The 27,964-nt window shown below is 40.5% G+C and overlaps 2 protein-coding genes across 5 annotated transcripts in view; one reads left to right on the forward strand and one right to left on the reverse strand.

The window, feature by feature from the left end:
* On the forward strand, positions 1-26,351 carry LOC144195055 (ADAMTS-like protein 2). Its single transcript, XM_077714416.1, has 10 exons — positions 1-3,164; positions 15,045-15,148; positions 15,239-15,365; positions 16,288-16,501; positions 17,341-17,496; positions 17,581-17,751; positions 17,862-18,038; positions 18,164-18,308; positions 23,658-23,845; positions 24,735-26,351. Exons 1-9 carry the CDS (start codon positions 2,845-2,847, stop codon positions 23,783-23,785), a joined length of 1,542 nt encoding a protein of 513 aa, XP_077570542.1. The 5' UTR covers positions 1-2,844; the 3' UTR covers positions 23,786-23,845; positions 24,735-26,351.
* The window catches only part of fam163b (family with sequence similarity 163 member B), a 90,584-nt gene continuing 88,422 nt past the window's right edge, over positions 25,803-27,964 (reverse strand). For all 4 annotated transcript variants that reach the window (XM_077714415.1, XM_077714412.1, XM_077714414.1 and 1 more), the window contains one exon: positions 25,803-27,819. In XM_077714415.1, the coding sequence (XP_077570541.1) occupies positions 27,382-27,819 (438 nt within the window). In that variant the 3' untranslated portion in view covers positions 25,803-27,381. The remainder of the gene's footprint in view (positions 27,820-27,964) is intronic.

A 27,964-nucleotide genomic window follows, 5' to 3' on the forward strand; every position in this document is an offset into this window, starting at 1 on the left:
GGTGATCTCGCGATCTTTCTCGTTCCGAACCTGCCCTAGTTCGGGGACCCGTCACCATATCACTGCAGGGGCGCGGGGACGTCCGCCGGGTTGATCCTTCCAATCGAGGATGCTGTTGTCGTGCTCCGTCGTCGCTCCGGCAATTGTTGGCTGTGGGGTCCCGGGTTTCGGCACCAAAGTATGATAGATCTGAAAATACAACTTCAGGAGCAGGTTAAAAACGAGTGAGATCAATTTAAGTAGGAAATAGGTTTATTAACGGACTGCAGGGTGGTTGGAGAATGCTCCGACAGCTGTGAACCTCTCACAGCCTGCCTTCCTCGCAATTCTCTCTGAATTAACAGAGCTCAGTCTTTTTATAGGAACTATAGGGTAATATTTCTAAGACAGTGATGTAGGACAGAGCTTATGTAAACAAAGCTTTGGGCCAATATGGTTAGACATTAGCAGGTTTAAGTTGTATGTAAACACAATATTTTTATAGCACACACAAACTGCCGCAGCCTATCTTATATTGCGCGTTTCGAACAAACAGTTCCAAAGTGAGTTGGCCATATTCCACAATACAAGGAAACAATTGCAAGGCCAGCTAGTTAGCTATCTTACAATTCGTAGTGCGAACAAACAATTGCAAGGCCAGCTAGTTGCCTTATCCTACATCCCACTGTCCTGACAAACAATTGTAAAACCAGTTTGGCCACATTGGCTCGACATGAACAAATAATTATTAAGCAAGTTGGCAGGCCTACCCCAATATTTCCTAATGATAAATTTCAGTGGTTAATAAAGGACCCATAATTTGTCACTAATATAACATAATATTGTCAGCTTTCTCTCTCTCCCTCCCTCCCTCTCTGCCTCTACCTCTCGCTCTCCCTCTCCCCCTAAACCCGCGTCCCTCCCTCCCTCTATCCATCCATCCATCCGTCTATCCATCCATCCATCCATCCATTTATTTGGTTGTTTCTTTCTGTGAAGTTTCCTCTAACTCTGGCCCAGTTGTATCCCAGACGTGAACACTCTATTCAGGTGAAAACTTTGTCTCAGCTGTTAAAAATTATTGGGCCATTCAATTGGGTCTCCCAGTCCCTTGCATGCTTCGGTCCATGCACGGTGGACGAGAATTGTTTGATCGCGATCTCCGTTCACTCTGACGTGTGAGTTTGCCACTTCAACCATGGGATACATCTGGTTTGGTGGTGTCCATGGTTGTGGGTCAGCGTGGGGTCCTTGAAATGCCATCAAAGAATGGTAGAGTGGTCCCCCGCCTCTTTTCTCTTTTTGCCCTCTCATCCGCATTTTGACGACTACTGCTTGTCCTGCAGGGGCATCTGCGGGCTCTGGCTCGCCCTTCCTTGCTTCATCATGTGGTATGTGAGAAACATTTTGTAAATTGAGATGAGGCTTTTGCATATGCATTCCAGGCCCCCCACCTTGATTTCAAACTAAACTGAAAAGTGGCTTTTGTTGGATGTGCTGGTTCAAGTATATATGAAAACCACATTTTTTCCACAATACAAATAACCATAATCTCATCTCATTTTCTGAAGCACTTTATCCTCATTAGGTTCACGGGGTGCTGGAGTAAATCCCAGCTGTCTCCGGGCCAGAGGTGAGGACACCCTGAATTGGTTGCCAGCTGATCGCAGGGCACAAGAAGACAGACAACCATCCATGCTCACACCCATACTGAGGGGCAATTTAGAGTGTCCAATCATGCATGTTTTTGGAATGTGGGAGGAAACCGGAGTACTCAGAGGAAACCCACGCAGACCCTAGAAGAACATGCAAACTCCAAACAGATGGACATGGTTAACCACTTGCTCCACCTGTTGGTATCGTGAATCGCATTTTTGCACCAAGCTAGAATTTTTAAAAGTGCCTTTCAGATCATAATCTGTTTTTTAAGAATAAAATTGTTTATATCGGCAATTGACCCCAATTATTTTTAGAAACTGGCCTATAAAAATCCCATAACGGTCGACCTCTATATAAGAATTTCTACACTAAAACACTTTACTCCATTACACTGCAGAAGGGAACGATGTATGGAGAGTATAGAGTGGACTTCTCATGTTGCTTTTGTTAGACTAAACTATTTCACCTGACTCCAATTCCTTAACTCTGTAGTCTCCAGTCTAACAATGGAGCGTGTTCAGCATCGGAGGAGACAAACCAGGGTTGAGCGAGTTTATCCACAGATGATTTATTCCATTCAAATTGATTCATACAGAGCTCCGGGTCTCCCTCCCATAGAATAAGCCCGCTGAGTGTTGATGTCCCAAAGCGGAGGATGGAAAAGACATTGTCCAAACCCGCGTTTGCCCAGTTATAGTCCAACAAAAATGCATATTCATTCGCTGATTAATAATGAGATGTGGGGTGGTCCAGGGCTGCTGTGAGGGGGGGTTTCTCTGGGCTCCACATCTTCCAGCCTTGAATCCACATCATCCAGACCTCTGTCTCTGCTGGTCCTATAAAGTCCCGACCCTCTGCCCTGCTCTTTGTTCCTCTGCCCTTTGAAGTCCTCCATCTGGTCTCTTATCAGTGTGAATCCCACCTTGAAACAAGAATCTCAGGAAGAGCCTTTTGTTAACATTGTAGTCGAGGAGTCTCAGACCCATCCTTCTGTTCATATTGTAATTGAGTTGAGAACAGCAGCCGAACCCTTTAGTGGCGATACTAAAACAAGACCGCCACAACAAAAAGAATGAGTAAAATATGATATCAAAATGAAACAGCTATACTAAAAAGAATGAGTAAAATATGTCAAATTCTTCACTTTGTATCTAAAACTATTTCTATCCTCGTTTACTAGAGCGCAACAGTAGCCACACAGGAAGAATGGCCAACCCCATCCCTGCCAGCATGCCTTTGGACCCCGAGGAGAATGCTTCCAACCTCATTTGGAGGGTTTTACTGGAAGGGCGTGAGGCCCCAAATGAGCGGGTTGTCAACATTTCAACCAATCAACTGCTTGAGATGGAAGAAGACAATTTGTTCGTGGTGGAGGAGGACCCTAGTGGCCCTGAGGCTGACAGGCCATCCAGACTCAACCAGACCCTGCAGTTCACAATTGGACGCAAACGAAACAGCAGCTCAGACTTCTCTCACAAGACTTTGTATGCCACAGGCAGGGAAAGCAACTACTCGAACAAGACCAGGTAACATAACAGAACAAGGTGAAGAAAAAAATATATATATCTATATATCTATATATCTCTATCTCTCTATCTCTCTATCTCTCTATCTCTCTATCTCTCTATCTCTCTATCTCTCTATCTCTCTATCTCTCTATCTCTCTATCTCTCTATCTCTCTATCTCTCTATCTCTCTATCTCTCTATCTCTCTATCTCTCTATCTCTCTATCTCTCTATCTCTCTATCTCTCTATCTCTCTATCTCTCTATCTCTCTATCTCTCTATCTCTCTATCTCTCTATCTCTCTATCTCTCTATCTCTCTATCTCTCTATCTCTCTATCTCTCTATCTCTCTATCTCTCTATCTCTCTATCTCTCTATCTCTCTATCTCTCTATCTCTCTATCTCTCTATCTCTCTATCTCTCTATCTCTCTATCTCTCTATCTCTCTATCTCTCTATCTCTCTATCTCTCTATCTCTCTATCTCTCTATCTCTCTATCTCTCTATCTCTCTATCTCTCTATCTCTCTATCTCTCTATCTCTCTATCTCTCTATCTCTCTATCTCTCTATCTCTCTATCTCTCTATCTCTCTATCTCTCTATCTCTCTATCTCTCTATCTCTCTATCTCTCTATCTCTCTATCTCTCTATCTCTCTATCTCTCTATCTCTCTATCTCTCTATCTCTCTATCTCTCTATCTCTCTATCTCTCTATCTCTCTATCTCTCTATCTCTCTATCTCTCTATCTCTCTATCTCTCTATCTCTCTATCTCTCTATCTCTCTATCTCTCTATCTCTCTATCTCTCTATCTCTCTATCTCTCTATCTCTCTATCTCTCTATCTCTCTATCTCTCTATCTCTCTATCTCTCTATCTCTCTATCTCTCTATCTCTCTATCTCTCTATCTCTCTATCTCTCTATCTCTCTATCTCTCTATCTCTCTATCTCTCTATCTCTCTATCTCTCTATCTCTCTATCTCTCTATCTCTCTATCTCTCTATCTCTCTATCTCTCTATCTCTCTATCTCTCTATCTCTCTATCTCTCTATCTCTCTATCTCTCTATCTCTCTATCTCTCTATCTCTCTATCTCTCTATCTCTCTATCTCTCTATCTCTCTATCTCTCTATCTCTCTATCTCTCTATCTCTCTATCTCTCTATCTCTCTATCTCTCTATCTCTCTATCTCTCTATCTCTCTATCTCTCTATCTCTCTATCTCTCTATCTCTCTATCTCTCTATCTCTCTATCTCTCTATCTCTCTATCTCTCTATCTCTCTATCTCTCTATCTCTCTATCTCTCTATCTCTCTATCTCTCTATCTCTCTATCTCTCTATCTCTCTATCTCTCTATCTCTCTATCTCTCTATCTCTCTATCTCTCTATCTCTCTATCTCTCTATCTCTCTATCTCTCTATCTCTCTATCTCTCTATCTCTCTATCTCTCTATCTCTCTATCTCTCTATCTCTCTATCTCTCTATCTCTCTATCTCTCTATCTCTCTATCTCTCTATCTCTCTATCTCTCTATCTCTCTATCTCTCTATCTCTCTATCTCTCTATCTCTCTATCTCTCTATCTCTCTATCTCTCTATCTCTCTATCTCTCTATCTCTCTATCTCTCTATCTCTCTATCTCTCTATCTCTCTATCTCTCTATCTCTCTATCTCTCTATCTCTCTATCTCTCTATCTCTCTATCTCTCTATCTCTCTATCTCTCTATCTCTCTATCTCTCTATCTCTCTATCTCTCTATCTCTCTATCTCTCTATCTCTCTATCTCTCTATCTCTCTATCTCTCTATCTCTCTATCTCTCTATCTCTCTATCTCTCTATCTCTCTATCTCTCTATCTCTCTATCTCTCTATCTCTCTATCTCTCTATCTCTCTATCTCTCTATCTCTCTATCTCTCTATCTCTCTATCTCTCTATCTCTCTATCTCTCTATCTCTCTATCTCTCTATCTCTCTATCTCTCTATCTCTCTATCTCTCTATCTCTCTATCTCTCTATCTCTCTATCTCTCTATCTCTCTATCTCTCTATCTCTCTATCTCTCTATCTCTCTATCTCTCTATCTCTCTATCTCTCTATCTCTCTATCTCTCTATCTCTCTATCTCTCTATCTCTCTATCTCTCTATCTCTCTATCTCTCTATCTCTCTATCTCTCTATCTCTCTATCTCTCTATCTCTCTATCTCTCTATCTCTCTATCTCTCTATCTCTCTATCTCTCTATCTCTCTATCTCTCTATCTCTCTATCTCTCTATCTCTCTATCTCTCTATCTCTCTATCTCTCTATCTCTCTATCTCTCTATCTCTCTATCTCTCTATCTCTCTATCTCTCTATCTCTCTATCTCTCTATCTCTCTATCTCTCTATCTCTCTATCTCTCTATCTCTCTATCTCTCTATCTCTCTATCTCTCTATCTCTCTATCTCTCTATCTCTCTATCTCTCTATCTCTCTATCTCTCTATCTCTCTATCTCTCTATCTCTCTATCTCTCTATCTCTCTATCTCTCTATCTCTCTATCTCTCTATCTCTCTATCTCTCTATCTCTCTATCTCTCTATCTCTCTATCTCTCTATCTCTCTATCTCTCTATCTCTCTATCTCTCTATCTCTCTATCTCTCTATCTCTCTATCTCTCTATCTCTCTATCTCTCTATCTCTCTATCTCTCTATCTCTCTATCTCTCTATCTCTCTATCTCTCTATCTCTCTATCTCTCTATCTCTCTATCTCTCTATCTCTCTATCTCTCTATCTCTCTATCTCTCTATCTCTCTATCTCTCTATCTCTCTATCTCTCTATCTCTCTATCTCTCTATCTCTCTATCTCTCTATCTCTCTATCTCTCTATCTCTCTATCTCTCTATCTCTCTATCTCTCTATCTCTCTATCTCTCTATCTCTCTATCTCTCTATCTCTCTATCTCTCTATCTCTCTATCTCTCTATCTCTCTATCTCTCTATCTCTCTATCTCTCTATCTCTCTATCTCTCTATCTCTCTATCTCTCTATCTCTCTATCTCTCTATCTCTCTATCTCTCTATCTCTCTATCTCTCTATCTCTCTATCTCTCTATCTCTCTATCTCTCTATCTCTCTATCTCTCTATCTCTCTATCTCTCTATCTCTCTATCTCTCTATCTCTCTATCTCTCTATCTCTCTATCTCTCTATCTCTCTATCTCTCTATCTCTCTATCTCTCTATCTCTCTATCTCTCTATCTCTCTATCTCTCTATCTCTCTATCTCTCTATCTCTCTATCTCTCTATCTCTCTATCTCTCTATCTCTCTATCTCTCTATCTCTCTATCTCTCTATCTCTCTATCTCTCTATCTCTCTATCTCTCTATCTCTCTATCTCTCTATCTCTCTATCTCTCTATCTCTCTATCTCTCTATCTCTCTATCTCTCTATCTCTCTATCTCTCTATCTCTCTATCTCTCTATCTCTCTATCTCTCTATCTCTCTATCTCTCTATCTCTCTATCTCTCTATCTCTCTATCTCTCTATCTCTCTATCTCTCTATCTCTCTATCTCTCTATCTCTCTATCTCTCTATCTCTCTATCTCTCTATCTCTCTATCTCTCTATCTCTCTATCTCTCTATCTCTCTATCTCTCTATCTCTCTATCTCTCTATCTCTCTATCTCTCTATCTCTCTATCTCTCTATCTCTCTATCTCTCTATCTCTCTATCTCTCTATCTCTCTATCTCTCTATCTCTCTATCTCTCTATCTCTCTATCTCTCTATCTCTCTATCTCTCTATCTCTCTATCTCTCTATCTCTCTATCTCTCTATCTCTCTATCTCTCTATCTCTCTATCTCTCTATCTCTCTATCTCTCTATCTCTCTATCTCTCTATCTCTCTATCTCTCTATCTCTCTATCTCTCTATCTCTCTATCTCTCTATCTCTCTATCTCTCTATCTCTCTATCTCTCTATCTCTCTATCTCTCTATCTCTCTATCTCTCTATCTCTCTATCTCTCTATCTCTCTATCTCTCTATCTCTCTATCTCTCTATCTCTCTATCTCTCTATCTCTCTATCTCTCTATCTCTCTATCTCTCTATCTCTCTATCTCTCTATCTCTCTATCTCTCTATCTCTCTATCTCTCTATCTCTCTATCTCTCTATCTCTCTATCTCTCTATCTCTCTATCTCTCTATCTCTCTATCTCTCTATCTCTCTATCTCTCTATCTCTCTATCTCTCTATCTCTCTATCTCTCTATCTCTCTATCTCTCTATCTCTCTATCTCTCTATCTCTCTATCTCTCTATCTCTCTATCTCTCTATCTCTCTATCTCTCTATCTCTCTATCTCTCTATCTCTCTATCTCTCTATCTCTCTATCTCTCTATCTCTCTATCTCTCTATCTCTCTATCTCTCTATCTCTCTATCTCTCTATCTCTCTATCTCTCTATCTCTCTATCTCTCTATCTCTCTATCTCTCTATCTCTCTATCTCTCTATCTCTCTATCTCTCTATCTCTCTATCTCTCTATCTCTCTATCTCTCTATCTCTCTATCTCTCTATCTCTCTATCTCTCTATCTCTCTATCTCTCTATCTCTCTATCTCTCTATCTCTCTATCTCTCTATCTCTCTATCTCTCTATCTCTCTATCTCTCTATCTCTCTATCTCTCTATCTCTCTATCTCTCTATCTCTCTATCTCTCTATCTCTCTATCTCTCTATCTCTCTATCTCTCTATCTCTCTATCTCTCTATCTCTCTATCTCTCTATCTCTCTATCTCTCTATCTCTCTATCTCTCTATCTCTCTATCTCTCTATCTCTCTATCTCTCTATCTCTCTATCTCTCTATCTCTCTATCTCTCTATCTCTCTATCTCTCTATCTCTCTATCTCTCTATCTCTCTATCTCTCTATCTCTCTATCTCTCTATCTCTCTATCTCTCTATCTCTCTATCTCTCTATCTCTCTATCTCTCTATCTCTCTATCTCTCTATCTCTCTATCTCTCTATCTCTCTATCTCTCTATCTCTCTATCTCTCTATCTCTCTATCTCTCTATCTCTCTATCTCTCTATCTCTCTATCTCTCTATCTCTCTATCTCTCTATCTCTCTATCTCTCTATCTCTCTATCTCTCTATCTCTCTATCTCTCTATCTCTCTATCTCTCTATCTCTCTATCTCTCTATCTCTCTATCTCTCTATCTCTCTATCTCTCTATCTCTCTATCTCTCTATCTCTCTATCTCTCTATCTCTCTATCTCTCTATCTCTCTATCTCTCTATCTCTCTATCTCTCTATCTCTCTATCTCTCTATCTCTCTATCTCTCTATCTCTCTATCTCTCTATCTCTCTATCTCTCTATCTCTCTATCTCTCTATCTCTCTATCTCTCTATCTCTCTATCTCTCTATCTCTCTATCTCTCTATCTCTCTATCTCTCTATCTCTCTATCTCTCTATCTCTCTATCTCTCTATCTCTCTATCTCTCTATCTCTCTATCTCTCTATCTCTCTATCTCTCTATCTCTCTATCTCTCTATCTCTCTATCTCTCTATCTCTCTATCTCTCTATCTCTCTATCTCTCTATCTCTCTATCTCTCTATCTCTCTATCTCTCTATCTCTCTATCTCTCTATCTCTCTATCTCTCTATCTCTCTATCTCTCTATCTCTCTATCTCTCTATCTCTCTATCTCTCTATCTCTCTATCTCTCTATCTCTCTATCTCTCTATCTCTCTATCTCTCTATCTCTCTATCTCTCTATCTCTCTATCTCTCTATCTCTCTATCTCTCTATCTCTCTATCTCTCTATCTCTCTATCTCTCTATCTCTCTATCTCTCTATCTCTCTATCTCTCTATCTCTCTATCTCTCTATCTCTCTATCTCTCTATCTCTCTATCTCTCTATCTCTCTATCTCTCTATCTCTCTATCTCTCTATCTCTCTATCTCTCTATCTCTCTATCTCTCTATCTCTCTATCTCTCTATCTCTCTATCTCTCTATCTCTCTATCTCTCTATCTCTCTATCTCTCTATCTCTCTATCTCTCTATCTCTCTATCTCTCTATCTCTCTATCTCTCTATCTCTCTATCTCTCTATCTCTCTATCTCTCTATCTCTCTATCTCTCTATCTCTCTATCTCTCTATCTCTCTATCTCTCTATCTCTCTATCTCTCTATCTCTCTATCTCTCTATCTCTCTATCTCTCTATCTCTCTATCTCTCTATCTCTCTATCTCTCTATCTCTCTATCTCTCTATCTCTCTATCTCTCTATCTCTCTATCTCTCTATCTCTCTATCTCTCTATCTCTCTATCTCTCTATCTCTCTATCTCTCTATCTCTCTATCTCTCTATCTCTCTATCTCTCTATCTCTCTATCTCTCTATCTCTCTATCTCTCTATCTCTCTATCTCTCTATCTCTCTATCTCTCTATCTCTCTATCTCTCTATCTCTCTATCTCTCTATCTCTCTATCTCTCTATCTCTCTATCTCTCTATCTCTCTATCTCTCTATCTCTCTATCTCTCTATCTCTCTATCTCTCTATCTCTCTATCTCTCTATCTCTCTATCTCTCTATCTCTCTATCTCTCTATCTCTCTATCTCTCTATCTCTCTATCTCTCTATCTCTCTATCTCTCTATCTCTCTATCTCTCTATCTCTCTATCTCTCTATCTCTCTATCTCTCTATCTCTCTATCTCTCTATCTCTCTATCTCTCTATCTCTCTATCTCTCTATCTCTCTATCTCTCTATCTCTCTATCTCTCTATCTCTCTATCTCTCTATCTCTCTATCTCTCTATCTCTCTATCTCTCTATCTCTCTATCTCTCTATCTCTCTATCTCTCTATCTCTCTATCTCTCTATCTCTCTATCTCTCTATCTCTCTATCTCTCTATCTCTCTATCTCTCTATCTCTCTATCTCTCTATCTCTCTATCTCTCTATCTCTCTATCTCTCTATCTCTCTATCTCTCTATCTCTCTATCTCTCTATCTCTCTATCTCTCTATCTCTCTATCTCTCTATCTCTCTATCTCTCTATCTCTCTATCTCTCTATCTCTCTATCTCTCTATCTCTCTATCTCTCTATCTCTCTATCTCTCTATCTCTCTATCTCTCTATCTCTCTATCTCTCTATCTCTCTATCTCTCTATCTCTCTATCTCTCTATCTCTCTATCTCTCTATCTCTCTATCTCTCTATCTCTCTATCTCTCTATCTCTCTATCTCTCTATCTCTCTATCTCTCTATCTCTCTATCTCTCTATCTCTCTATCTCTCTATCTCTCTATCTCTCTATCTCTCTATCTCTCTATCTCTCTATCTCTCTATCTCTCTATCTCTCTATCTCTCTATCTCTCTATCTCTCTATCTCTCTATCTCTCTATCTCTCTATCTCTCTATCTCTCTATCTCTCTATCTCTCTATCTCTCTATCTCTCTATCTCTCTATCTCTCTATCTCTCTATCTCTCTATCTCTCTATCTCTCTATCTCTCTATCTCTCTATCTCTCTATCTCTCTATCTCTCTATCTCTCTATCTCTCTATCTCTCTATCTCTCTATCTCTCTATCTCTCTATCTCTCTATCTCTCTATCTCTCTATCTCTCTATCTCTCTATCTCTCTATCTCTCTATCTCTCTATCTCTCTATCTCTCTATCTCTCTATCTCTCTATCTCTCTATCTCTCTATCTCTCTATCTCTCTATCTCTCTATCTCTCTATCTCTCTATCTCTCTATCTCTCTATCTCTCTATCTCTCTATCTCTCTATCTCTCTATCTCTCTATCTCTCTATCTCTCTATCTCTCTATCTCTCTATCTCTCTATCTCTCTATCTCTCTATCTCTCTATCTCTCTATCTCTCTATCTCTCTATCTCTCTATCTCTCTATCTCTCTATCTCTCTATCTCTCTATCTCTCTATCTCTCTATCTCTCTATCTCTCTATCTCTCTATCTCTCTATCTCTCTATCTCTCTATCTCTCTATCTCTCTATCTCTCTATCTCTCTATCTCTCTATCTCTCTATCTCTCTATCTCTCTATCTCTCTATCTCTCTATCTCTCTATCTCTCTATCTCTCTATCTCTCTATCTCTCTATCTCTCTATCTCTCTATCTCTCTATCTCTCTATCTCTCTATCTCTCTATCTCTCTATCTCTCTATCTCTCTATCTCTCTATCTCTCTATCTCTCTATCTCTCTATCTCTCTATCTCTCTATCTCTCTATCTCTCTATCTCTCTATCTCTCTATCTCTCTATCTCTCTATCTCTCTATCTCTCTATCTCTCTATCTCTCTATCTCTCTATCTCTCTATCTCTCTATCTCTCTATCTCTCTATCTCTCTATCTCTCTATCTCTCTATCTCTCTATCTCTCTATCTCTCTATCTCTCTATCTCTCTATCTCTCTATCTCTCTATCTCTCTATCTCTCTATCTCTCTATCTCTCTATCTCTCTATCTCTCTATCTCTCTATCTCTCTATCTCTCTATCTCTCTATCTCTCTATCTCTCTATCTCTCTATCTCTCTATCTCTCTATCTCTCTATCTCTCTATCTCTCTATCTCTCTATCTCTCTATCTCTCTATCTCTCTATCTCTCTATCTCTCTATCTCTCTATCTCTCTATCTCTCTATCTCTCTATCTCTCTATCTCTCTATCTCTCTATCTCTCTATCTCTCTATCTCTCTATCTCTCTATCTCTCTATCTCTCTATCTCTCTATCTCTCTATCTCTCTATCTCTCTATCTCTCTATCTCTCTATCTCTCTATCTCTCTATCTCTCTATCTCTCTATCTCTCTATCTCTCTATCTCTCTATCTCTCTATCTCTCTATCTCTCTATCTCTCTATCTCTCTATCTCTCTATCTCTCTATCTCTCTATCTCTCTATCTCTCTATCTCTCTATCTCTCTATCTCTCTATCTCTCTATCTCTCTATCTCTCTATCTCTCTATCTCTCTATCTCTCTATCTCTCTATCTCTCTATCTCTCTATCTCTCTATCTCTCTATCTCTCTATCTCTCTATCTCTCTATCTCTCTATCTCTCTATCTCTCTATCTCTCTATCTCTCTATCTCTCTATCTCTCTATCTCTCTATCTCTCTATCTCTCTATCTCTCTATCTCTCTATCTCTCTATCTCTCTATCTCTCTACCTCTACCTCTACCTCTACCTCTACCTCTACCTCTACCTCTACCTCTACCTCTACGTCTACGTCTACGTCTACGTCTACGTCTACGTCTACGTCTACGTCTACGTCTACGTCTACGTCTACGTCTACGTCTACGTCTACGTCTACGTCTACGTCTACGTCTACGTCTACGTCTACGTCTACGTCTACGTCTACGTCTACGTCTACGTCTACGTCTACGTCTACGTCTACGTCTACGTCTACATCTAAATATATATATATATATATATATATATATATATATATATATATATATATATATATATATATATATATATATATATATATATATATATATATATATATATATATATATATATATATATATATATATATATATATATATATATATATATATATATATATATATATATTGGATTGGATAACTTTATTCATCCTGTATTCGGGAAATTACATTGTGGCTGTAGCAAGAGGGTGATTAGACATGTGTGTGTGTGTGTGTGTGTGTGTTCTGCAACGTGCAAATGTCCGTTTTTTTGGAGACGGCGTCAAACTGTGATATTTCATTGAATAAGAAGACCCCTGTTCTAACCGTACGGCTTTTCTATTGCTTTATTACAATCGGTGACCGTGATTACATGGACGTCTCAACTCTAAAGGGAGGGCAAATTAGACGTCTTGTTTTTTATCTACGTGACCAAAACACGCCTACAAGTACGCCTAAAAGAGATGTGGACCAAAGTCTCAGGAAGCCTCTTGGAGCGCCCTTGGTGGAGTGCAGATGTCTTAGTGCAGTCACAGAGCAGGTTCCCATTATTACAAGGCAGGGATTGGGAACCTTTTTTGACAGGGAGAGCCATAAACAATTCATATTTTCAAATGTTATTCCTTGAGAGCCATACATAATTCAAAAGTAAAAAACACTAAAATGTGAGGTATTCGTAGTAATGTCACCACATTAGGGCTCAGATCTTTTGACAACATTGGCGCGCTGTTCCTAATCAATGGGAGTATGCATGCAGAAGAATCTAGTGGGAAAAAAATATTTAAAGCTGCACTAGAGGTAGTGTAGGAGCCACAATGGTTACGTAACGCTCTTATTGATGCATTCAGGACTGTGCTCGCTCAACAGCAGCTTCCATATTTTACCTCACAATTTACCTTAACGTAGTGGTGGAGTTTTTGTGTCCCAATTATACTCGGAGCTATGTTGTCTGGGGGCTTGTGCCCGTGGTAGGGTCACCCATGGAAAACTGGTCTGAGGTGAGGGACCAGACAAAGGCCTGTCGTGGCGGCAAGGGATGGCGTTAGGCTATAAAAGGAGTCATACCGGACTCTTTGACCCATGGGACTCTGGAGGCAGCGGATGGGTACCGGTTGGTCAGGTGGCACGCAGCTCTGGTCGTCTCTGAGGCAAAAAAATGCGATTTCTGTGAAGCCATGGAAAACGACTTTCCGGTGGCTTCAAGGAAATTTTAGTCCACCATCAGACGTCTCAGATTGGCAGACCGGGGTGGGGTGGAACCGGAAGTTGTATGGGGTTCCGGAAACCCCATTACGCGGGATAGTCGGATCTGTTTCCAGTGGGAGTTGGACTCCTCCAGAGCTGCCCTGTCACCGGTTCTGTTCATCACTTTATGCAGAGAATTTCTAGGTACAGCCCTAGCGCTGTAAGGGTCCAGTTTGGTGGCTTAATTTTTACAGGACTGCTTTTTTTCAGTAATATGTTCTGTTGGGTTCATCAGGACTTGATCTCCAACTCTTGCTGGAAAGGTTCGCAACCAAGTGTGAAGCGGTCGGGATGAGAATCAGCACCTCCAAATCTGGGACCATGGTCCTCAGTTTGAAAAAGGTGGTATGCCCTCTCCGGATCAGGGATCAGGGTTCTCCTGGTGGAGGAGTTTAAGTATCTCGGTGTCTTGTACACAAGTGAGGGAAGAATAGAGCACGAGATCGACAGGCGGATCGAGAGGGTGTCTGCATTGATGCGGACTCTGCACCTGTCCGTCATGGTGAAGAAGGAGCTGAGCTGAATGGTGAAGCTCTCTATTTACTGGTCGTTCTACGTTCCCACCCTCATCTATGGTCATGAGCTGTGGGTCATGACCGGAAGAAAGAGATTAGGATACAAGCGGCTGAAATGAGTTTCCTCTGTCCGGATTCTCCCTTGGAGATAAGATGAGAAGCTTGGTCATCCGTGAGGGGCTCTAAGTGGAGCCGCTTCTCCTCTGGATTGAGAGGGGCCAGATGGGTTGGCTCGGGCATCTGATCATGATGTCCCCATGGGGCCGACCTCGGACACGATTGGGAGACTGTCTCGCTGCTGGCCCGGAACAGTTTTTTGAAGTGGCTGGGGAGAGGGAAGTCTTGGCTTCCCTGCTGAAGCTGCTGCCCCCGCAAACTTCCTTTGGATAAAGCGGGAGAAAATGAGATGAGATTAGATGAGTTTCGCGGAGAGTCACCTATCAAATCAGCCACCTATGGCTCTCGCACCTTAGGTTCCCTGCCCCTGCTCCAAGGTTTCCTGGCTCCTTTTTATTCACACTAAACAAGGCTTTCAGAAGCAAAGCTTATACTTAATTGCAAGCAAGCATGATAATAATAATTTGCGCATAACTAAGGGTGAGCAAAGCTTTCTTTGAAAGCAAAGCAAAGCTCATATTTTGTTGCAATCATATGTCTCACAAAGTGAAATAAAACCCTGACACATAGGAAACTCAACAAAGCAGGTAACACATCATATTAAGACTTACGTGGGTGTTATGCTGCACAGGGGGAGTCCGAGGCTCTACCAGAAGAACCCGAACCTGAGTCCAGCTGACATGTACCGCTGGAAGCTTTCCTCACAGGAACCCTGTAGCATAACCTGTTCCATTGGTAATATCCCACGGCGGGCTTCTTATTTCTAATCAATCAAGAGCAGCTTGACCTTGATATGCTTAAAGCTATGATTGCATTGTTTTGCAGGCGTGTCCAAATCCTTTGTCACATGCACACGTTACGATGGCATGGAGGTTCACGATATGTACTGCGATGCCCTAACCCGACCAGAACCAGTTCATGACTTTTGCATTGGACGCGAGTGTTCACCCAGGTACAGTACTTACAAAATTTAAACAAATTCAGGCTCACCTCATCTCATTTGCTGAACCGCTTAATGATCAATAGGGTGGAGGGTGGGGGGTGGGGTCAGTGGGAGTTGCTAGAGTCTATCCCAGCTGACTCCGGGCCAGAGGCGGGGACACCCTGAATCGGTGGCCAGCCAATTGCAGGGCACAAGGAGACGGACAACCGTGGACAATCACACCCGTACCTAGGGGCAATTTAGAGTCTCTAATCAGCCTACCATGCATGTTTTTGGAAAGTGGGAGGAAACTGGAGTACCCGTAGGAAACTGACTCAGGCCCGTGGAGAACATACAAACTCCACACAGTTGGACAGACCTGGGTTTGAACCCAGGACCCCAGACGTGTGAGGCCAATGCGCTAACCACTCACTTCACCGGGCCGCTGAATTCACTCTTGAATGAAATTTCAGGATGAACCTAAAATGCTCACGTTAAAAAGGAAATTTCTCTTTTATCTTTGAATATCTCATTCTTTATCATTGGATTTTGTCTGACAGGCTGGTAAATGCGAAACGTTGGTGGACCAAATATTTCCAAAATAGAAAACAATACTGCAATAGAACCAGGAATTATGATGGATTAAAATAATAGCAAACAGAAAGGAAAGCTGATAAGAGAGAACAGAAAATAGATCATAACTCACAAAAACCTAGCATTGCAAAGAAAGCAACCCGCTTGCGGAACAGGAATGGGAGCAGGTGCTGTATGTAATAAAGCAGAACATAAACTAAAATGAGGCCAACATAGTAAGTAAGTCACCCATCATTGCAAGCCTGTATACTGGAAAATCTAGTTGTTTGTCACAGAAAGTAATGGGAGAGGACTTCTTCTCAAATGTTAATTTATTTAACAACATTAGAGTTGAGTCCGTGTTCATGTTCACTATCAGGTGGGAGGCCAGCAGCTGGAACGAGTGCTCCCAGACCTGCGGCGAAGGCTTTCAGTTCCGGCAGGTCCGATGCTGGAAGATGCTCTCGCCTGGCCTAGATAGCTCTGTCTACAGTGACTTGTGCACCATGGCCGACCTGGAAAAACCCATGGAGAGGCGGGGTTGCAAAAGCCCCGCATGTGGTCCCCAGTGGGAGGTGGCTGAGTGGACGGAGGTAATACAAAAGATCTGTTTATCACATAAAAAGCAAGTATAAAACAGCCATATACATGAACTACCAGTAGTAACTAGTGTAAAATGAATCAGGCACTCTAACAGAAAAAGTGAACGAAACAGTAGTCAGTGGTACCTCGACATACGACCACCCCGACATACGAGCAAATCGAAATAAGAGTCAAATTTCCTGCAAATAATTATCATTATCAAGACATGAGAGGCTGTTTATGATTTTCTTTTTTGCCTCATCTTTTGTGTATAACAGATATCTACGAGCACTGGGCGTAGCGTTGCATTTTTTTCAGTGTTTATTTTTCCCGTCACTCAGTGCGAATGGCGGAGCGATCGCTAATACGAGGAGTACATGTTACTTCTCGTTCCCCGTTCTACCCCCTTCAAAAACTGTATAATTTGAGTACTATTAAACACATTTTAGCAATACTTAACCACTAGTTATGTGTTACTTTGTTAATAGATGGCAAATTAGAACAAATAAAACAATTTTTCCAATCCAATATCTGGTTTTTGGTGTTTTTTCAGAGGGTTGGAATGAATTAATTTGTTTTTAGTTCATTTCAATGGGAAACGTTCGTTCGAGTTACAAGAATATTGACATACGAGCTCAGTCATGGAACAAATTAAGATTGTATCTCGAGGTACCACTGAACCAGGTAATTCAAATTAACCAGGCAAAACAGCAAGATACAAACATGGAAAAAATCAGTTCCCAAATCAAAACCGCAGACAACTGAAACTAAATCTCTGAAGCATGTACTGAAAGATTACTTAAACTTAATCCTTAACAAGATGTTAACCAGCCTAGGTATGTTAACATAGTGTATTGCCAAGTGTGACCGAAGAGATCAGGTGACCCGTGACGTACGCTGCTCAGACGAGAGTCTCCCATGCGATCCCATGACCAAACCAGCTGGTGTCAAGAACTGCACAGGCCCGCCTTGCAAACGACATTGGACCGTGTCTGAGTGGGGGCCTGTGAGTGGATGTCACAATCCGACATTCTGCACTATTTATCACGTGGTTGTGCAATATTCAGTATTTTTTCTTCTGATGCTGCAGTGCTCGGGCCTGTGCCCGCAGGGGAGAATGGTGCGTCACGTGTACTGCAATACTCCGGATGGCCTCGTGGTTGCTGAGGATCAGTGTCCTGGGGAAGAGAAGCCACTCACCGTGCAGCCCTGTGGGGAGATGGACTGCCCTGCTCACTGGCTGAGTCAAGATTGGGATAAGGTGTGCCTGTTTGAGATTTAAATGTGCTACACCTCCATATAATCTTTACCTTCCTTTTTATTTTTATTTTCATCCTACATTTGTTCTGTGTGTTACCCGACTGTAAGCAGTGCAACATCACATGTGGACGTGGCGTCAAGCGTAGGTTGGTCCAGTGTGTGGGCATTAGTGCTGGCAAGTTCCTGATATTAGATCAAGAAGTATGTGGCGCTGATGACAGGCCTGAGGATGAGACCACCTGTTTCGAACGGCCGTGCTTCAGGTGGTACACCACACCATGGTCTGAGGTAAACTTAAACCAGTGCAGCGTGTGCTCTATGAGATTATGGTATTATACATGGCAGGGACCAGATGGTATGTGACATGCATACAACCCCAGTACATGATTTTAATTTCCAACCTGTATTTCCAGTGCACCAAAACCTGCGGTGTGGGCGTAAGGATGCGCAATGTAAAGTGCTACCAGGACCGCGAATTGATGCGAGGCTGTGATCCTCTCACCAAGCCCATTTCCAGGCAGACATGCAGTCTACGGCGATGTCCCACCGAGCCACCAGGTGGGTTTTTTTCCCAGGGATTTTTTTAAAATGAATTAAGGGCCAATAATCCATCAAAAATTAAAATTCTGGCTCTAACAAAGTAATTCAGGCCATGTCAAAATCTCTTTTCATATAATTTTCCGAACCGCTTTATCCTCATTAGGATCACAGGGTTGCTGGAGCCTAGCCCAGCTGATTCCAGGCCAGAGAGGGGACACCCTGGATCGGTGGCGAGCCGATCTCAGGGCCACTTTCAAAATACTGAATAATTTCTATTCAATTTTTAAAAAGGTGATTTCTCTGTCCGGTTCAACGTTTGAGGAGCCAATCTCTTTCCACAAACATATACGATGGGGATAGCCCGATTAAAATTAGTTTATGTAGCCTCTTCAACCAGGCCATTTGAGTACAGAAATGTAATACTGTGATCCTTCTTGACTTTGCGGCTTTACTACATCGCATTTTTTGTGAGGTATATATAAAAAAGTCTAAATCTACGCTTGACCTCGCAAACGTAAGACAGATGAAAAATGGTGGTGCAAAATGGCGGAGGTCAGAGCAGCAGCTCATCTCTCTGTGCCGAAGAAGGAATCTAAAATAGGGGGAGAATGGGTGCGTCAAATAACATATAATAGAGTGCCTAGATGCATTCGCCTTGCCATTTCCTCTTTTATTGCAAGTGCATTTTGCCATTTATTTTTTGAGTCACCATTGAAAATGCCTTCTAAATATTGCCGTTCCTTGATATGCCATCGCGGCATAAAATAATTCAGTTGGCAGGAATCTTTTTTCATGTTAATGGAGTCCGCCGTGCGGTTAAAAGTGACACACAGAAAGTGAATGCTTTTCCCTTTGAAGATCCATGTGTTGTGGCGATCAGTTTGCCGCCAATAAAATTAAATTCTCGTGAGGTGAAGAGGTCCAAGGTGTAGTCTCTCCGTCCAGGTTGGCATGTTCCACATTGCAGCGCCCCTTCTCCCTGAAGCGCTTCCGCCTTCCTTGGCCACGAGCATGCCTAGATGCATTGTCTTGCCATACCTCTTTTGTTGCGAGCAGTGGTGTGCCGTCAGGGCCTTCTATGCTGGGCTAAGAAAAATCTGAATCACAGGCTGATCGCAATTATATTTTGCCCATGAATGCTTATTAAATAATTCCAAATTGTCTGTCAGCTTCCTTTTATTGCTTTCCCCTGGTTGCACTGCTTCCAGATGTGTTTTCATATAAAAGCATTTAACCAATCACATTTCAGCCATTGTTTGTTGCCAATATCAGAAATCTGCCTCAGGGCCTTCACAATCAGTTCTGCAGGCTCTTCTGCATTAAAAAAAAGCATTGTGTTGCTTTAACCAATCAGATTTCGAGTTGGCAACACCACATTGCTTTCTCGCAGGCATAGGTATATGTGATTGCCTTCTCGCTAGCGCAAGGATATGTTATCGCTTCAAGGCCTTCACAATCAGTTCTGCAGACTCTGCTGCATTAAACAAGTGTCGCTAAAACTGTTGCTTTAACCAATCAGGATTCGATTTGGTCACACCAAGGCCTTCTTGAAGGCGCAGGGATATGTCATTGCCTTCTCACAGGCGTAGGGATACTTTCACCAACTATGATCCACTAGTGATAGATTAGGCGCACCAAAGCCTGAGTGAGCCAGCCAGAGCTCGCAAACTCCACCCACAATGGCTGATTAGACTGACTTTTCCACCAATGTGGCAGTATACATCCATAGTGTTCAATACAGTATTTGAGAAGAGAGCTGCTCTAAATAAACTCGCATCCTGGAGCAGCATGACGGGTACAACGAGGAGTCTGTGCGGTGTGCTTATGGATTTCAAGCGCATCTGGATGATTTTGAATTTTTTTTGCTTCACACATTTAATGGCATTTTGGAGCATTTGTGCAGATGTGCTTTTTTCAATACTACAGAACAACAAACTGGATGTACAATTTTGTATTGCAAGAGTGAAGGAGTTTTGTGACACAGTTGAACGCAAGAGAAGGCGATGTGAGGAAATCTACGAGGCCACTGAACGCATTGAGGTCAAGCGCAAGATTCTAGCACACACTACCACCAACCCCACGACAGGATTCTGGACAATATTATTATTTTGACATTGACCATCCCCGTGTCCACTGCTGATGTTGAACAGACATTTTCCGACAGAAATAGAATCAAAACTTATGCCAGAAATACAACAGGACAGACTCGATTGTCAGCATTAGCTTTAATGGCGATAGAAAATAACTTCTTGATGGACCTGAAACACACGTATAATCTGTAAAACAGAGTAATTTAAATATTCTTGAGGAAAGAAAGGAGGGTGGATTTTGTATATTAATAACAATATTTTTTGTTAATAAAATGTCTATATTCTTACATAATATTTAAATTTTTTAGGTTGTTATTGATTATTTTTTACGTGTCGTATCTGGAGCTGCATTAAAGGTTTGATAGCCATAAAATACTTATTGAGGGTTAGATTGATTCACACATAGCACTACTGAAGCCCTAGGTGTGAAATGCACGGCCCGCCACTGGTTGAGAGTGAATTTTGCCTATTTTTTGGAGGTCGCAGTTAAAAAATACCTTCTAAATGTTTATGTTCCTTGATATGCTAAATGCATAGCGGCATAAATTAATCTACATTGTAGCTTTCTTTCTTACATAATTCAGCTGTTACCGTATTTACTCGAATATAAGACGCCCATGCGTGTAAGCCGCACACTGAAAATTGTCCTGAAATTTTTAAATATTACAATTTCTCGCGTAAAAGCCACCGCCTGGTTCCAAATTTTCAATTCCATATTCATGGTTTTAATAAGTGTACTTTGAAGAGAACATCTTAAGAAAAATCATCACAAGTAGTATTTCTGAGATACTGTATGAATCAAAAGCACCCTATTAGGGTCATTATCATAAGGAAGTTGATATGACTGTCTTTGTAAATGCAAAATATTAAATAATTCAATTTGAACGAAGAAATAAGTCTATCTTGAAGAGAACCTGGTGCTTTGTAATTACAGAAATTACAATTTTCATACCAGAAGTTTAAGATGTTATGGTAGCCATCATGCTTCTAATTTCAAAATATCTCACTTTTTCCGATGTTACTCTAATAGTTGTCAGTTTTGAACAATAAATACAATGAAAAAAATCAATATTAGCGAGCTAGCTTAGCATTGCAATGTTCTTTAATAGGGGTGGGACACCATCTACCGGGGAGACAAAGTTGGAAACCTTCACGTGGTGTCTCCTGAGAGGCCGCTCGCCGCGGCCTGCGAATTCCAACTAATACCACTCAGAGCTGCCAACAAGGACCGTGGCACCCTACGTTTTTCATCCAGCCGGAGACATTTGACTGCCCCCACCTCCGACTACCCCCCGGATGAAATAATCCGCGTTCCAGTGGCAGCTCTAGCGCTATCTGAGGGCAATCCTCAGGCGCTTGTAGTGCAAAACAAACAAACAAACAAACAAACACCATCTACCAAGATACTCCGTTCATAGATTGAGACGGAGGCACACAGGTGATTCTTCAGCTTCTTTTATATTAAATCCAAGTAATTGACGAAGTAGAGCATTCTGACAAAACTTTCCAGTCAACTTTGATGAACGCTGAATCAAACTCCGCCGGAAATGTTTGCGGTGCTCTCTACTGAAGACTACAACTCAAACTTCAACTATAGGACCCCAAGCTGTCCGCCGAGGTGCCTGAACGTAAAGAAGGATATAACTTGCCATGAAAACAACGCAAAACACAGGAAATTCATAATAATCAAAGTGAAATTTGGTCTATGTAAAAGGGCATGTTACTCGCGTCTGTCCAGTCAAAGCACCTTTAACTATGCTTACACGCCAGCGCACTAGATAAGACTGTCTTATCTCGTGTGCTGGCGTGTAAGCGTAGTTAAAGGTGCTTTGACTGGACAGACGCGAGTAACATGCCCTTGCTTTGACAGGAGCTAGGTAAGAAGGATATGCCCCGAGCGAGCTGTGACGGCACCGTGAGTTTTTTCACGTTTTATGTAAGATAAATAAGTTTTTTTTCTTGAAATTTCATTGATATACGTCAAAATAAATTGTGTTTAGCGTTGATCTGTCATTATTTTTTTTTGTTTGAGAAAAGAGGCTTATATGAGAGTTAATTTGGTAGTTACCATTTTAATGTTAATAAGTTCCGCTGTGCGATTAAAATGGAGACACAGGAAGAAAATTAATTCATCCTCTGCAAATGCAGACGTGTTGTGGTGATCTGCATGATGCAAATAAATACAAAATAAATTCTCGGGAGGTGAAGACGTTCAAGGTGTAGTGGCCGGTCTCTCCGCCCTAGTTGCCGTGCTGCACATTGCAGGGACCGTTCTTCTCCCCGAAGCGCTGCCGCTTTCCTTGGCCTACGGCGCATACGTGCCGCTGTTCACCGCCCAAAGCTTGCATCTTCCGAGGTGCGGAAATTCAAATTCTCGTGTGAACTAAGCCTCTGACTCCGAGGAATTCAAAAAAAATTATGATGGATTACCCAGTAGATATGGCCGTGAAGCTGGCATGACAATAGGACATCAACACACTGCATGGGGCTACTCAAAAGAAGAGTGATGAGAACATTGACGAATGACGGAGCCATTGAATTTGGTAATCGTCTTGAGGGTGTCAAGATAAAAACAACAGCATTATTTTTACAAGACGAAGAGGACATGGACTAAAGCTCCAATAACATGTGTTTTTATTATTTGAATCAAGCGCAAAGGAACTTTTTTCACTATGAGTATAGTGCTTAAAGTATTTACATTTTTAAAGTTATGGTTCATATTTAGATATTAATAAATTATAGTTTTTAATATGCCTGTAACTAATATTTAATAATCAAACTTATTGATAATCGTACTTTGTTAATGTGTACTATGTTTGTATATAGGCGCGAAAAAATGTATATCGTATGTAGTAATAATAGGTGTGATCCTACTTGGCCATGTCTGATCTACATTATCCTTGAAAAACGAGGGATTAGTGTAGATACAAAAACATGTCCAATGCATGATTTCATTAGTGAATTGAAAGATGTCCTATTGGTAGAAGATTTACAGGAAGACGAGTGGAATGTAAGTTGCATGGTATGGTTTACGGAATGTGGACATGCAAATCCTCCGTCTTTACTTTGTGTGCGTGATGATGTTACCACACGAAAACAACGTGCCAATTGATGACAAAATAAAGGAATTACCGACCTTGCCGTCAACATGGCTTTTATCTCCTTTTGGTTAAAATTTTTCACAGTCTGCCGAACATCTACTTATCGTGAAGTGAGTTGAATTTATTTTTGCCATACAATACTCTTATCTCCATCCTTTTCACTGTCTGATTTTCAGATGAGAGGTGCCAGGACCGGCCCACCACCAACTGTTTGCTTGCTCTTAAGGTCAACCTGTGCAGTCACTGGTACTACAGCAAGGCCTGCTGCTACTCCTGCAGGGCCCTACGATCACCTGTCTCTTAAAGCTCCAAAACACCCCTGGCTTGCCTCCCTAAACTTATGTACATGGATTTTGTTCATCAGGTAGTCTGAGTGAAACGTTTACATTCAAGTTAATGTGGGTTGATCAATTTAGGGGGCAGAGGGGTTATTAGACATGAGGCATGTGCAGTAAAATGTTAAAGTAGTTAAATAGGTTGGAAAAGTGTTTAAATATGTTATGCAGTATTTATATTTAAGGAATCTTTTTTTTTAGTTGAAGTCAGCAAAGTGGAAGTTGAAGTAAGTGATCATATTCACAGTCGGTCCCCGACACAATTTATTTGTCGCCACCCGTTTATTGCTACTGCTTTTCACCTGTTTTGGTTTACGTCCCCCTTTAGCGCTGCTTTTTTTTAGAAATAATCGAGTCTCTCACTTTATTTCCTGTAATTTCTTTGTCCTCTATCAAAAAGAGTATCAGTCTCTTCAGCTCGTCGTACAGTGATGACCTCTTTTTTGACATTACAGAGACCATGCGAAGGAGTTGTAGCTTTTAATGCTTTCTTCTGTGTCAATATCATAGCATTTCAAAAGGATTAGAAGGTCATGTATGTCATCAAATCTGTAATTGCATGATTGCCTGCTAACCAATGAAGATTACTGTCAAAGCTTTAATTATAACACTAATAATGAGTTGCTTGGCGTTCAAAGGTAAAGTCATAGAAACCTCATTGGACAGTTGACAGATTGCCAGTTTGTGTTAATCTTTCATATTTTTGGCATTCTTCAGGCATCAAAGCACTGTATAAATGGCTGAATTGCCATCAATACATTCATTCATTCATTTTCCGCTTATCCTCACAAGGGTCGTGGGGGTGCTGGAGCCTTTGCCAACCAAATATGGGCAGCAGGCAGGGACAAACATTCAAGCTCACACTCACACTTTGGTGAAATTTAGACTGTTCAACAAGCCTACTATCGATGTTTTTAGGATGTGGGAGGAAACCGGACTGTAGGGAGAAAACCGACGCAGCCCCGGGCCAACACGTAAACTCCACACAAGACCGTCAGAACCCAGCTGGGATTGAACCCTTCCTTTAAGAACTGTGAGGTGGGCATGCCAATCACTGGCCTACCAGGTGCCCATACCATCAATGCACTGTGTCTTATTTTATTCATTTTGGACTGTATACATTTTTCAAGAAAGACAATGTTATGACAGATGTGATTTTGATTTTTGTATAGCTTATCGTCACGAAGGTGCTGGAGCATATCCTAGCCAACCATGGGAAGGAGTGGGGGACAGTTTATGACATAATTGATAATTAAAATGAATAGGTTTTATATTCTTTGCTCACGTTTGGAAAATGGGGTTTCGGCAGAATCGCAGGAGTTGTTATACATATAAGTCACACAGCAACCAGTTTTATTTCACAACAGTTGATCCCAAAAATAGTAAGTAAAAGTCAAACTTTTACAATGTGAAGAAATAATGTCACATGAATTTGAGTTATTTTTTAAATGTTTCATCCTTTATTTATGCCAACTATTGGACATGTACATTTTCAATCTATGATTTATTATCAATTCAATTATTTTTCATCCATGTTAATATGGAAATGTCTTAATTGATGGTGTTGATATGAAAATCATATAAATTATGAAAAACAGAATTTACAAAAATAAGATGAATAGTTATCATAATGTAACTGGTCCCCAAATAAATGGAAGAACTCTCATACAAGAAAATTTTCATGCACTGGCTGTTGAGCTTTTCAGACAAGTCACTATGTTTTCTGTCTTTTCACATTAGTGGCTCAACTACCAGAATAATACCACAAGAAGCTTAATATTAGTTCCATCGTAAAATAACCAAAGGCAGTTTTGTCTTTCTTGCCACAGGAACAGAACACACACATATCAAGGAAGCCTATGTCCATAAGTATTCGTAAAAATTTGAGGCATTAATATGCAGATATACAGCTGTTACAGGAAGTCTTTAAAATATGATAGCAAATTAAGCAAGTAAAACTGCCATGTCTGTTTTTTTCTAAGATGAATAAAAAACGTTTGTTGTGGATTTTTTATTTTTTTTAGAAATCAATATCAGACTTTTTGGACACGTTATCACTTTTTTATAACATGATCTTAAATGAACCTTTAGATTTAAAGAAGAACAATATTGATGATGTTGTCTTACCTGTCACCCAACTTTATGTATCTCTGACCTTCTTTGATTCAATTATTAATTAATTTCCTATAGAGTTATCCTCGTAAAGGTCCATGCAGTTATTAACTATCGTTTAACAGTGGCAGGAAATTAAATGTGCAAGCCAGCATATTTATTAGTCATCGGATATGTTTTTAAAAAGGGTGCTTTTAATTTTAATACATCTGCATCATTGCCAATTGTTACCATGGGTTTCCAATGAGACAAAAAGAGGGGATAAAAGAATATCATTGCAGACGGGAACTGAAATTCCTGACACTTGAAATTATATTCATTTCTTTTTCACTGATTATCTTTTCTATGAATATAAGGAATCCCTCTTTGTATGATGCACCATGACACAAACAACGGTTGGTGGTATAAATGTATCAAACACTTTTCTTCTTGCTTGACTTTTCATTTTCACTATTATTGGGCAGAGATTTATGATACAAAATAATGGAGGGAAAGTTTGACAATATGTTATAGTCCCATATCCATTGTTTTACGTTACAGTGTGGGTGACAGTTTTTTTTTTGATATACTGTAGGTACGTGCTTTCCAGTATTGAGACACAATGTTTTAATGACCTCTTAATGACCATCCTAAACTTCCCCAAATCATAAGTAACAGTGTTAAATTATTGTTAACACTGTATTATGTTTAGCATCACTGCAAGAAAAACTACACATCAAACAGAATTACTTAGAAACTAGGGCTTATCAAATATGTATTAAAACAACAAGCAATTCATGTTTAAGGGTAGGATGATATTGAGATGAATTTAAGTTCCTGTGAATTTTTAATACAGGTTTGATTTAATGATTCAACATCTCAGAATATAAATTAAAAAAAAGATTTTTCTGCTTTTGAAATGGGGAAAAAAAGTCATAAATGTCTAAAATATTATCTTTATCTCTAAATCAAGTATAATTCTAATTTTTACGTGAGGTGGTGTGACAGAATATTTACATGTAAAATACAGAAAATTGCTATGCTGTCAAAAATAGCTAGTCATCTTGTTTCATATCACAGTACACGTAATGAATTTAATTGGAGATATTCATTAGTCAACTCCAAGCCTTTGTAGAAGAACAAATGGAAATCTGAGAAAAAGATTGAACCATATCATTTTAATGCACACTGTCAAAGGGATGTTTCAAACTTTAGATTAAATAAAACAAATAAACAAAAAGAATTAATATGTGTGTGTGTGTGTGTGTGTGTGTGTGTATAAACAAGAGAGAATGACAGGATTTCAGCAGTCCACAGGGGAACAATATTTAGTGTTTCAATAGTGTGTTTGAGAGCATTTGTGCTTGTGACAGTGTTTTACTGTTATGTGAGAGGTTATCCTGAATCATGAGCCTGCCCTCATTGATGAGACTTCAAGAGTGCTTGTGAGTCATCGCCCAACCTCTCACACCATCTACACATCTGTGCTAATGCTGCGTGTAACCACCTCTCGTGTCGCCACGGAGCGTATGATATCCAGCTTGCGGTAGAACCCAACCAGTTCGGCGGGAATTTCAAAGTCTTGGTACACGGTGTGGTACCTGCCCCGCCCTCCTTTGCAGAGCTGCTCCGGATGATGCAAGTAGAAGGGTAGTGTGCAGCGAGCACATGCTGGGCAGAAGCTGTGTGCCCTCTGGCACCGGCGTGGAGGTAGCTGAGGTGTGAAGCTGGTGGGCCCATTGGCCTCTGTTAAGAAAGTGGGTGGGTATGTCTCTGATTCGTCATTGTAACGTTCTGGTGTGAGCGGCGTTGGGGGAGTCGAGAGAGCTAGGGGGTGCGTAGGAGACATAGTGGAAAGCTCCGGTTCCTCCTCCTCCGCCTTTGTGGACTCTTCCTTCGTACAGCAGTAATACTAAAAGAGGAATTTACACTTAATTCCTCTTCCAATCAGTTACGGCAGTGGTACGGTGTTACAGGATGTATGTGTTTGGAATAATTAGTGTGTTATAATGCTACATGCTACAGTTTGTGTTTTTTTCAAAGTGTACGTAAGAAAC

This window comes from Stigmatopora nigra, chromosome 4 (assembly GCF_051989575.1).
Source record: "Stigmatopora nigra isolate UIUO_SnigA chromosome 4, RoL_Snig_1.1, whole genome shotgun sequence".
In the NCBI taxonomy this organism is placed as follows: Eukaryota; Metazoa; Chordata; class Actinopteri; order Syngnathiformes; family Syngnathidae; genus Stigmatopora; species Stigmatopora nigra.